General features: G+C 37.0%; 1 protein-coding gene across 1 annotated transcript in view; it reads left to right on the forward strand.

Moving 5' to 3' along the window:
* Window positions 1-13,774, forward strand: part of LOC148942669 (serine/threonine-protein kinase PLK1-like) — a 140,410-nt gene that overhangs the window by 55,500 nt on the left and 71,136 nt on the right. The window contains exon 3 of the mRNA XM_089102641.1: window positions 2,314-2,430. Coding sequence (XP_088958767.1) covers window positions 2,314-2,430 — 117 coding nt within the window. The remainder of the gene's footprint in view (window positions 1-2,313; window positions 2,431-13,774) is intronic.

The raw sequence follows: 13,774 nt of genomic DNA on the forward strand, positions 1-13,774 counted from the left end.
GGTAGGCGCGTACGTTAGGGGGGGGGTCTGGCCCGAACAGCCCTCTAATCACTAAAACCTTGAGTTTTTACTATTTTTGCCAGAAATTTTTACATGTTTTCACGTAAATCGTCCATTCTTTACGTTTTCCGAACCTCTGTCTCCCGCCCCCACCAGAAATAAAATAAATCGCAAGTACTTCTTTTACGTGCATCCTTGTATGGACAAAATAGAAAGCTTAGTATGGAATATGCAGATTTTCCACCGTTAGATTTACCCTGAAGTCTTATCAATCTGCATCTTGAAAGTGGAAAATAAACAGATTTTTCAAATAAGAGATTTGAAGATATGAAAAAATCGATCTAATAAAGGAACAAAGAAAAAACTAAAATGACCGGAACACGAAGAAAGTCAATTTACGGTCATTCAGGTATATATATATACATATATATATATATATATATATATATATATATATATATATATATATATATATATATATATATATATATATATATATATATATATATAATATATATATATATATATATATATATATATTCTATGTAATTTCCCTCTAAGTCGCATGATTATAAATTCTTCCAAAAAATCCTATTATGGGATCAATGTGTTTTCATTTTTGGACGACCGATGTGTCCCTTTGGCAAAACTGTCGCCCATTGTACCATACGTCTCATCTGAGCCTGGATTAAGTTTGGCTGTCCTTTACAGATTTTTCCTTGTGCTACGTTATGAGTTAGGTTAAAAATGTGACTGCATGCTTTATGTGAAACGAAATGTTTTTTTTTTTTTTTTTCAAAACTGAACTCTGTCAAATCTCCAACCCTGCCCCTGGCTGACCCTTCACGTCATTTTAAATTGTTGTATTGATCGTGAAATGCGTTTTACCTATGAGACGATTGATCACAATTAGTCTTTTGTAAAGATCTGAAGACAGGGTAATTTGTCTTTCGTCAGGAAATTCATGAAAACGTAGTCGAGTATGAGAGTGAGGACGACCATATTTAGGTTGTATTAACCATTTGTGGTTAGGCTGATTATCCTGAGAGATAGACAATTGACTTTTTGATTTTAATTTGTTATTTAAACATTTCGGTGAGTGTTGGAAATCAAAATAATTACGGAAAAATAAGAGTGTCAAGAGATTACATTTGATTAGTATAGACCCGTGGTTGACAACCACATCGCAATGTATTCAATATATGAAAAATCGGTACTGGTGCATTAGATGGTCACTTCTAAAAAGTCAAGTTTGGTTAATGCTAAAAAAATAAAATAGGATTAATATATAATAGTTTAGAAACAAATTTGGGATATATATTTGCACATTAGGGGGTGGGGGGGGTAAAGCAGAACATATATTAAATACCTAACCTAACCTAAACCAGGTACCTTTTCCCCCTCCTAAATCTCAAAAAACAACAGTTTAAATATCGTAAACGCAATGAAAACTACTCTGCGTTCCATTTCTTAATAGCGGTCTCTTTGAAAATAACCGGTCTCTGGCGGGTTTCGTCTATCATTGCATGACTGGTTTCCTTGCTTAGTTTATAAAAGTGACCATCTAATACACTATTACCGAAAAATCTGCAAAAATCTCCCAAGTGTGGCTGCCTAAGTCAAATAGGCAGGAATTATTTCAAGGGTCTTGTATAACAGGGTTGGGGGAAAATTCGAGGGGTGTCCACTTTCAGAAATTACGTACACCAAGTGGCGCGGGCCAAGCGTGGTGGAACTGTACATCATGCGTGGTCTTCTGAGATATACACCAAGGCCGAAAGTGGGCCCCCTCTCGGAAGAAATCTTTAAAACAATGAAGAAAACATAAATTATGTAAAATTGGCAAATTATGGAAGCAATCTTAAAAGTCACGAGATTTTGGTGTGAGACAAGAGGCAACTTTAGGTATATACTAGGTCTGACATGTCTCACTTTTAATAACCGTTTTTGAAACGATTTATTTTTAATAAAATAAGTTTGAGGTTTATTTTGTGAAAAAATGAATGCTGTTGGCTTTCTGCTATAAGACTTGATTACTGGTGTTCTTTAGGTGATAACCACTGGTACCTGTAGGAATTTTTGAGTTTGAAGCCGACATGAAGGGAATCTTCTTTGGGGGGGGGGGTGACATTTTTTTTTGGACTATTTTTATATTTTTGGCCTTTCAGGAGGGATTCCCCTGAATTCCCTCTCTCCCAATGGGCGTCCTTCGCTACTCCACTTGTTAACCCATTCCATTCACATTAGTGGTTCTGCCTGTACATTTGGTTGCTGGTCTTTTCATTCTTTTTTTTTATGAATTTGCTTTTCCAGATTGCGAGGGAAGTTGAACTTCATAGAGATCTCATACATAGACATGTAGTCCGATTCTACCGTTGCTTTGAAGATGATGAAAATGTTTATATCATTCTCGAAAACTGTCCTAGAAAAGTAAGTCTCTATTTCAGCACCTTTTGATTTTGTCTCAAGCTGTTATTTTACATAATTATTGTAAGATATTTTACAAAATGCTGGCGGAATGTCGCTATAAAACTTAATTGCAACTCCGAGGAGACCGTTATAAAATATCCTTTTATGCATCCTTGGGTAACAAAGGAAATGTTCAAAAAACTATCATTTATCTAGAGCTGGAAGACTTACTACTACCAGCGCTCTATTCGAGTTGAACTGGAAGACGTGCTACTGCTTCTACTCATGCAGAACTAAAAGACTTGGTACTGCTTTTGCTCGAGTTAGATTGGAAAACGGCCTACTGCCTCTGCTCGTGAAGAAATAGAAGACGTGGTACTGCTTTTACTCGAATTGGATTAAAAGACGTGCTACTGCTTCTACTCGTGTAAAACTAGAAGACGTGGTGCTGCTTTTACTCGAGCTGAATTAAAAGACGTCTTACTGCTTCAACTCGTGTAGAACTAGAAAACGTGCTACTGCTTCTGCTCGTGTAGAACTAGAAGACGGGTACTGCTTTTGCTCGAGTTAGATTGGAAAACGGGCTACTGCCTCTACTCGTGTAGAATCTGTCATGAATAGTTTCCAAAGATCGTTTAGTGCATTTGACTGATAGGGTTGCCACCTGGCTGCTATGGGTGTGAGGATAATTTTTAGGAATGGGCATTGAAACAATTATTAAGGAAAATTGGCTCTTGACAAAAAAAAATATCCTTAAGATGTCTAATTTTGTTTCTGGCAAATTAGGTTTGGATTTTTTCAAGAAATTATTGGTTCAAGTCTGTTCTTGGGAGAATCAAGCAGTGAAAATTGTGTGAAGAAAACACGAGGTCGAATTTTGACACTGGCAGAATTTAAGTTTCGTTTCAGACACTTTGGTGGATACGTTTTAAGGTGCGTTGAAATGTTTCTAGAAGAAAATTGTGTGGCAACCTTGGTGTTGGATCCCTTTAAGGATGCGAAAGTGTCATTGAGGATAGTGGAAAACAGGTCAGAGGAATAGAAGAAATGATGAAGGCGAAAAGTTATTTAGTCCTGTAGTTTGCAACCACTTGTTTTAAAGAAGAAAATACCCAAGCTTAAACAAGAAAATTAACAAATAGGTTAACAATAATTATTTTTTCAGTTTAATTTGGCCATGTTTGTTGGTAATTGCAAATTCTTTAGAGCGTAACGAACATCCGAACTGATTTTGTTTCAACTTCTCCGTGCTTAATCTTGTCGTAAAACAGTTTGGCTTTCAAGCCAGCTTCGTTTTATTTCAAACAAAGAACAGAACCGGTTAGGTTATTGGGTGGAGTGAGAATTCCGGATATTCCTTGCTTCACGCTTTTTGTGAATGCTTTATTCTATCATTGACTACTAAGCTTTTGCGCTAATAAAGCTCTCAGCTAGAAGTGGGTGTTTTCCCAAGGCTGGCTTTGAAGACTACTTATGATGCTTGAACTGATCCGCAATAAGAGATAATTTTCATGCCAAATTCTATGCTAATATTACAATCTAATTGGTTAAGACATACATTGTAAAGGTTCTTGCAATGCATGGCAAAAGCTCTGTGAAAAAAACCGTATTTATTTATCATTTCTTTCCAAAGATTTTGGGGGAAGGGTTGAATAGTATAGGCCAGAGACTTATGCAGAAGAGAAGGGCATTGGGGCTTGGACCACTCTGAAATCATTTATTTTCCACAATTTTGTGGCATTTCCTATTCAAATTGTCAAATAAAACCAGTTTTTTGATAATCGGAGATCATACACCTCACCCCCCCCCCACCCAACTGAAAAAATCTTGCGTATGTGCCTGGTGTGGATCTTCAAATAGGTTTCTTATTATAGGATAGAACATCATTGATTAAATTTGGTAATTGTGCCACTAGCCCAATCTAATCGCAGTTCACTGTAACGTTAATTTACAGCCCTGTTTTCTTAACCGTCACGACCGAAACTGTCATGCTATTACACTTAAAAAAAAGCTTCAGATAAGGATTGTAAAACCAAGTAGAAAATAGAGCGCATAAGCATAAAAATTTTTATTATAACTTTTCAGCTTTGCCAAAATTGTGGGCCTGGATCGCCCCAGGACTCTCACTTGGCACCATAACTCATGTTATCTTTAATAACGAAACTTTCAATGGCGAAACTTTTTAATTTTATTAACTTTATATGATTATTATAAAATATACCCTATCTATGTTTAGAAATGTGTTTAATATTGCAAGCTTAATTATATAATTCCTCCAGTGACATTTAAGTTTTTCTGTTTTGACAGAGAAAACTTCATGTGGTGTTCCTTTTTTTTAATTATTGCTGTGATTTAGTTGTTGTGTGTGCTGGGTATGTTCGTGAGTATGTGATGTGTATGGTTATGGTAAAAAATACATTTGTCTTTGTCTTCCATTTCCTCGCTCAGACTGAAGATTATTATATTCCTTGTGTTTGGAGTTCTATCCTGTTAGGAATCCTTATCAAACATTAAACTATAAGATTTCTAAGCTGAATGGATTTTCAGCTTGCGATTGTTATCTGCAATTTCTTTCCACTGAAGAAAGGTTATAGGCCTAATAATTGTTTTCTGATAGTATTTCATATAGAATTTAGAATTGTTTACTATGTTTAGAATATTGGAAGCTACAGTGCTGACAGTGGCCAAGTATGGTTCTGAAGCATGGGCGCCCCAAAAGACGGGGGAGGATTTGCTAGGTGTTTTCCAGGAAAATCGTCTATGGATTGTTTTGGGTACCCTTCTGACTGACCGTATTTCAAACAGTAAACTGTAAGAAAACCCTGGTTCAATCCCGCTTTCCAGGGTCATATTGCCAAAGGATGACAAATTACCAAAGATCGCCCTTGTCGACCAACCATCTAGGGCCTGACGAAAAGTAGGTCGTCCCCGATAGGGCTGGGGGATGTTTTAAGAAAAGATTTAAAGTAAATTGGAACTTCTTGGAAGGGTGTAAAGAGGGAGGTTTTGAATAGATTGGAGTGGAGGAGAAGTGGGTGTAGCTTTGTTGGCCTTAGGTGGCTTAATGCTACAATGAGTTGTTAGTAGTAGTAGTTGTTATTGTGTTTAAAGACTTGCAAATTTAGACATCTATGTAGAAATGGTTATTCTTAGTTTTTGTTGAATTTGAATCAGACCTTACAAATTCTATAGATACATATGTAGAATACAACTCAGGCTTAGAAAAATGTAACGCCTTTGAGGGCAGTCTCAGGATTTGTTTGCAATATGTTAGTGGCAACACTTATCACGCTGCTTGTGGGATGTAAAGAACATCGAACTACTGACCTGTTTAATAAGTAAATAATATTTCCACCTAAATAATCTAAACCAAAAAAATTTACGGAATTTTGACCTAAGTAAATACGAGTAAATAAGAACGCGATCTCGAGTTACATCAACCGGAAACATGTTTCGCTACCAATAGCCCATTGTTTTACGAAAGTTTGAGTTTTTTTAAATGCACGAGGAAAGGCATTATCTCTGCGTTATTTCAGAAACTTGACTAAGTTTTTTTTAAACTTCAAGAATCTAGCCTTACTATTTTGAACCCCAAAATTCAGCCAAATACCAGACGAATATCTGTTAGCAACGACGGTATGAAAAGGGATAAACAACGTTTACTCTTGTCTGTTTTTAGAAAACAAATTTGTTTGTATGCAGGCACGTACACAGGAATGCTCTTCAATTTCTGGCGTTTATTATTTTTCTTGGGGAGGGGGGAGTCTTCAAATACTACAAAAATAAAAAATAGGCGAATTTATACGGAAATAGAAGAAAATACAGGGACAATCGTCTATACATTAAGATTTTCTGGGGAGTGGGTTCAAAGCCTCCCAGTTCTTGTTTGCATTAGGCTGTTGAAATAGATGACTGAGAAATTTTCTAAGAGTCTAAAACAATAAAATAAAAGTTCAAAATAGGATAAAATCCTTTTTGATAGACAGTGTATAGAAATTCACAAAAATACCAGATATTTCGGTCACATATACAGTGACCGTCATCCAGTAGTAAAACTCGGTCACCGACGGTCAACGAATATGTGACCGAAATATCTGGTATTTTTGTGAATTTCTATACACTATCTATTAACAAGGATTTTATCCCTATTTTGAACTTTTATTTTACCGTCATGGAAAGGCAGTGTGGTCTCCGAAATTATCCGAGTCAAAAACATTTCTTTGGATTTTAATGCTTAAGTTGTTTTTGAACAAGTACTAATACATAGACCATAGACCATTGTTTTTACTGTATAAAACAAATTGAAGCTGAATTTTCCGAAATAATCATTTTTCGTTGTATTCTTTTTTTTCAAAATTCATTAGTCAAAAAAGCGATTTAACAGTTTCGAAAATCTAGTTTCAGGGAGAAAGTATATTTTCATCGACGAAAAATAGAAAACATAAGATGGATTTCAGTAGAATTTCGGCTAAATGATTTTAACATACTATTTTGAAACTTACATTAATAAAGAGTTCTTATCCCAGGGGCTATTTTGGAGATAAAAGTCCAGAAAAATCAATGTCACTTTTGAATTCATTTGGATTAGCTCTGCAATTTCCTCCCCACTAGCATCAATTGCAGAATTTGAATATGACTATTGAATACGAGCAATGAAAAAATAGCTTATGAGAAAGATTGGTTCCTGAAGTTGTGTAGTTAAAATTTGTCCTTAGCCGGAAACTCTTATTAATGTAGTTCTTACAAGAGCAGGGGCGTAATTTGAAGCCTGCATAATTCAAGCATCCACAGAAACGGGTCAGTTTTTTTAAGTATATCTACCTTTTTTGTTACTATATGGCTCATTTGTCAGTTTTCACTATCATTTTCACTTGATTTGGGAAAATTGGCTCTAACTTCCCCCCCCCCTGTGCAAGAGAGTAATAACCCTGCTATCTTTATTTCTTCTTCAATATTATTTCAAAGTGCTTGTTTGTCCGTTCTCATATGTCTGAGAGTGGTTTCAAGGGTTGACAACAAAGACGCCATTCATGAAACAGTCCCCCTTGTGAAAACAGGTGTTTAAACTAAAAGGGATTTTTGAATATACTGTAGCAGGTGGTTTAAATTACTATACCACCCCCGTTAGGCTGCTACAGGGATTGTTTCATTATTTGTTGGAATCACAAAGAGGACGAATTTCAATCTTTACTGGATTTAAAAATGTCCCTTATTTTTTTGTACACATAGAAGGAGGGGGGTTAAAAATAGGGATTATATAGATGATGAAACATAAATTCTAGTGATTTGATTTATTTCAGGAAAAATAATATTGGAATAACGAGCTTTAGATGCATTTAACCTCTCGGAGGATTTTTTTTCTTTTCACTTCTTAAATTATTTTAATTAATTATTTTCCGCCCCATGGACAAGTCCTGTTCTTTGGTGCATTGGGCATTATATATAGGTTTAACGGTACTGGTGCATTATACCTAACACAACGCTATAGACAGTCCAAGGAATGCAGACAAGGAGACCCGTCAAACGGGTATTTGCTGTCTAAATTGATCCCAAAGCGTGGTTTTTCATTAAATTTACAATATTTAAACTGTTGTTTTTTGGGATTTTTTGGGGGGGGGGGTACCCAGGTTAGGTTACGTATTTAATATATGCTATGCTTTACCCCCACTCCCTAATGTGCAAATATATAGCCCAAACTTGACTTCCTTCGTGTGTTAGGTATAATGCACCAGTACCGGTGTAACTAAAGGATGATCTAAAAATGATCGAAATGAAGATCATGAAATTCTTTTCTTGGGGCTACTAGTTTTTTCAGCCTTATTATATAGAATTCCAGTTTTTGATTTCATTGTTCGTAAAACCGGACACTGACTCACTTTTTCTCGGGAGATGGAGGGTAAGAAGACAGAAAACCTGCAGTCTCAGTAAATTTACGCTTTGTTGTTGTTTTTCTTGGTTAGGGGGGGGGGACGTTTGTATTTAAGTAATTTTTCACTCACTCTTCAAGATCTGTTTCCTGTATAATATATTCACAGGCCCTCCCCCACCAATTGACGTCATTGCTTCCTTTATTCTTTTGAAGACGTTCTGTTAGAAATAAGTGCCACTTGGTTGTCATAGTTTAAATAATTGATGCACAGCGGCAAGGCCGTACCCAGGATTTTTTTTTGGGGGGGGGGGGGTACTCATTTTTTTTGGGGGGGGGGTACACAAAAAACTCAAAAGACGCATACAAAATTTATTTATGTATATTTTTGTTGCGTTTTTACGAGTCAGACAAACATTTCGGGGGGGGTCAAACCCCCTAGCCCCCCTGGATACGGCCTTGCACAGCGGGTCCAACTCTGGGGGGCCTTGCATTAGCTTGGTTTATCCAACTGGATTTCTGAACGACAATCTGACGAAATGTCCTTTATTTCTCAAAATTATGGATAAAAAACTATGAAAAATGGAACTGAAATTGGAACCAGCTATGATATTTCTGTCTTCTACACTGTTCTCTGGACCTGGTCATGTTTGCCTCTTAATGGTGCAATAACAAATGAAAGAAGCATAGAAGGAAGAGAACTAGTTAAAAATATTTCCTATAACTTTCGAAGATTCAAAAAGCAAAAAATGCGGTTTTAAGTATATTCATGTCCTTTCCTGTTTGAACCGTGAGAAAATCTCTTCCAAGTATTCACAGTTCAGTGTAGTAGTGACACAAAGTGTGGCTAACTTGGTGGTTTTGAGAAAACTGTTGTTCTGCCGTCAAACCGGCTTTTGCTTTGATTTTATCGGCACTAAATTCATGAAAGAGACCGTTGAAGCTAAATTTGTTTTGTATTTGGCGTTGATAAAAGCGCAATTTCAGTCTGGAACTTCTACCCCCTTACCGCTTCCCATTAAAAAAATAAATAAATAAATAAAAACCATTCATAGAAGTTATTTTGGTACTTTCGTATTAGCTAGTACACACTCGAGAAGTTAAGTTAGGTTAATCCTAATGAAATATACCAAAATGTGATGGCAATATAATACTTTAGTTTATATAATTATTATTTGAAAAAAACTACGTTTTCTAAAGAGTCAAAGAGGCTGAGTCACAAGTTCGAACCTTAAAACGTACAGGGATTAGGAGGTGTAGTTGGGGGGCTGCCGCCCGCCAAACTCCCGCTTCCGTATATGAAAGGGGCTGTGCCCTCCTCAACACCTCGCTCTTTAAGCTAAAGTTTGACTTTCTCACATCAATTTTTTTAAACAATAAAAACTTTAGCGTAAAGAGCGAGGCTTTGAGGAGGGCACAGCCCCTTTCATATACGGAAGCGGGGGTTTGAGGGCGGCAGCCCCCCAACTGCACCTCCTAATCCCTGTACGTTTTAAGGTTCGAACTTATGACTCAGCCTCTTTAACTCTTTAGAAAACGTAGTATTTTTCAAATAATTTCTGCACGTTTTTGTACAGTTTATAACTTATTATTGCTTGTCTAATTGTTAGCTGATTTTTTGAGGAGTTAAAGATGGAGGGTGCCGCCTCCCAAACCCCCTGCTTTTGAAGATTCTTGTGTTAATGCTTTTAATTCCTGAATACTCAAATCAAATGCATAGTAAGATTTTTATCAGCCGCCCCAGGCCCCATGTTATCAAAGCAGTGGAGACTTACCTGTAACCTGAAGGCCGACTGTGATATTCTTCTGGAGACGGCTGTTGAGCCGAAGGATTTAATAGATTGGATTTAAAAAAGAAACTGGGTTTCTTTTTTAAATTTTAAATTCAATGTATAAGAAAAATTTTCTGACGGGCAAACGAATTTTGGTCTTTCGCCTGTCAGTCAGTAATAGCGACCACTTTACCACAGAGACATTGCATTATTTTTGTTTTGTGTAACGTATTTTTGATGCAAGCAAATCCCCACAACACTTGATATTTTGTTTTTGGAAAACAGGGAAGGAGTGATTGGATTGGTCTGAAATTTTAAGGATCATCTCCCAGGCCACAGGAAAGCTTATCGTCTAGATTTCAGCCCGATCAGACAACGTTAAAGGGGGACTGTGGTGGGAAAATTTAACATGGGCTCTTATGGGAAAACGAGGTTTTTCGTAAATGTAAATTCGGGGGATAATTGTTTCGGTCTGAAAATATCAAAAGGCACTAACAGGTTGAATTCCGCTTCGAATGAGTCCTCATTCACCCGGATTTGTTGCCAACTGTGGCTTGTAGGTGTGGCTAATAAAAAAAAAGAGAAATGAACATTAAGTAGCGATATTTGTTTTTTAGGAAACAGGGAAGGAATGATTGGATTGAGCTGAAATTTCGAAGATAAGCTCTCGGGCCCTAGGAAAGCTTAACCTCTAAATTTCAGCCCAATCGGACAACGTTAAAGGGGGGCTGTGGTCGGAGGGTCGAAACTTCCGGCCCACTTTTACCCATGAAGATAAAGTCAGAGGGGGGTGAACTTTTGCACGTTTCTTAGTTGGAGCTTGGGCTACAAAATGCGATCACCACTGTCTCTCTGCGACCGCTAGGACCGGAAATCACTTAACATTGTGGTGGGTTGCCTCTTTATAGAGGCACAAGTGTGCCTCCTTGATGATTTGGGCTATATATTTCCACATTAGGAGGGTGGGTGGGGGTAAAGTAGCCTAACCTTACCCCACCCCCTAATGTGCAAATATATAACCCAAATTATATACAAGTCCAATGCATTCTGTCACCCGTCATTTGTCTTTGTGGCTACGGAACGGGTTTTCTTAGATCTTACGTTCAGCAAACTTCTCGAGTGTGTACTGGCTAATACGGAAGTATCGTTATTTGTCATAATGACGGTAATAGGCTCAATTCCATTTAAAGGTTAGATTGGACCAAAAAACGAGAAAATTGAAAAAGGGTATCAGGTAGGCCTACATGTGCAGAGTTGGGATGCCTTTAGCGTCGGGCCTTTATGGGACAGTACTTATTGCGTGCATATTCACGAAAATACATGGAGGGGGGAGGGGTCAAAATATACTTTACAAAAAAAATGTTTTCCATTGAGAATATAAAAGAGGTATTTTTCAAGATCTAGGGGGTGAAAAACAAATATAGGGGAATTTACTGTCACTCTCGGCTTTTATGTGTCATATAAAGCTTAATTAAATAAATTTTATACCCAGATGCAACTTGGGAGGAACATATACGAAATCCCTCTGCCATCTTCTTTTGGTAACCTTGCCTTCGTTAGCTAAGTTTTCCAAGACAAGCAGTTACCGGAAGTAGATTGGATTGCAACTGGCATAGTCATCTGGCAAAACAAATTCAGACCTTATGATAAGCACACAGCTTATTATCTGCTTTTCAATTGTCGTGAATACCTAGTTTAAAGAATAAAGTTTAGTCCATACTTGAAACTCAATAAATATTATCGGAAATAAAACCAGTAACAGTATTTATTTGTGCTTAAAATCAAATTGACTAACATTGTCAAAATTAGGTGCGTGATCAAAATTAGATATGTGCTAAAAATAACATCAAATATAAAAATATCAAAATTAGATTGAAATTATAGAAGACGGCTTAAGATTTGAAACCGTAGGCCAGGCACGTACACGGATTTTTAGTTCGGGGATGTGGTTGTTGGATTTAGAAGACAAACAAAAGGCAAGCTACGGGGAAAATCGTAAACTGGATATGTGGCACAGGGAAAAAGTTCTAGACCACCTTTCCGTTCTCATGGTCTTGCAAGACAGCTGCAGTGCTTGGTCCACATTCAGCAAGTTGTTTATTCAATTTTTGGTTGGTTTATTTACTGGTTTTATAGGGCAATACAAGTAGAGTACACAAGAACTTTGCCTAAACATCTTATCGTAAACTTTAAAGAAGGAGCCAGGACTCGTCATTTTAAAATTTACTCGGTTGGCAGCAGTCAGCAGTAAAAATAAATTTTGTCTTGTTTAATATTTTTATCAGCTAGAGTTAGCAAGTCTATTGTATGAATGTGAAACTAGTCCCCATAGAAAATCTAATTCATTCCAATTGACAAGTTCCCCTAGCTTATCTGATTTTCTATCCCGTGGAAATCGATAGGAAATCTTGATGAAGTCGCTTTTTTATATTTTGGCTTGCAAGGGATATACAAATTCTAAAGAGTTCTGTTGCTTTGTAAAGACTAAGATACTAAACCGTTCTTTTATGTTAGGCCGTTCGAAAACAGATCGACAATTTTAACGCAAGGCTGTGGCATGAGTGGTCGTCACTTCTGCGACAGTAGTGTCGATATAGTTTCTTTAAGTATTTGCCCTGTATTACCCTGTATTTTTTCCTTTCTTTTATTTAGTTTGTATGTTGTACTCTGTCTGCTTCCTTTTCTTTGTAGTGACGGATTAGAAAATATATAAATATTATTCAAATAAAGAGTTTTACAGCAACATCTGTAATAGCTTATTCCAGTGTTACCAAATATGCAGAAAAGCGTTTGGGAGGGGGCAGTCATTCACAAAAGAATTGAAGTAACACTTCTCAATGTCAAACCAAAGGTTTTCACTGCAGTCCACAAATTTAACCACATTGAAAAGTTTTCTTTAAAATTAAATGTGTCTTGTTTTGCTGCTTATAGAGATACTTTCGAATTGATGCCTTTGGTATTAGAACTGCTTGTCTCCGCTTGCCCCACTTATGCTCAGTGGGATATACAGTTCATATAATTATCCAGTATGATCATTCCCTATCTCACCCATTATAAAGACCCGGACCGGGGTGCGAGTGCTCCAGAGAACGTAGAAACATAAGCGGCGTCAGATCTTTTCACGGGTAGACAAGTCAGACGCGAAACAATCGGAAACAAGTGGAAACCCGCTATAAATAACTACACGAAGAAGTGGGAGGAGCTTTTTGTTTGCGCCGAGAACGAAGACCAGAAATGATCTGCGATAAGCTTACTGGATAATTATATGAACTGTGGTGGGATACATACTCAATAAGTTTTGTTTTAACCAAGCCATCTGCCCCCCCAAGAAAATATGGATCCACGACTTGAAAAGTCACTTAGGAGGTGGGGGAAGGGAGAGTCACCAGGGTATGAACATATCAGATTCTAGATTTTGCAGAATCACACATTTGAGTGAGTATGAAAATTATTCAAGTAGACGCTGACATTATGTATAATTGATTCAGCTTTTAAAAACCTGATTGTAACTCTATTGTTCTGTATATACAGCTTATGGCTAAACAATTATTATTTCTCACAGTTTTTCACACATATGGGCCGTTAACCGGACAAATTGTACAGCTATTTTTGCGGTTAATGTTGATGTCGTAAGGTTAGTTGCAAGCGAAAATAATCACTTTCCTGTGTGTATTAACCAGATCGGCATGGAAGAGACTTTGCCTATTAAAGAACCAACTTCCGTCGA

The sequence above is a fragment of the Artemia sp. Qi Xiang Cuo genome, chromosome 16, assembly GCF_049724085.1.
Source record: "Artemia sp. Qi Xiang Cuo chromosome 16, ASM4972408v1, whole genome shotgun sequence".
Classification (NCBI taxonomy): Eukaryota; Metazoa; Arthropoda; class Branchiopoda; order Anostraca; family Artemiidae; genus Artemia; species Artemia sp. Qi Xiang Cuo.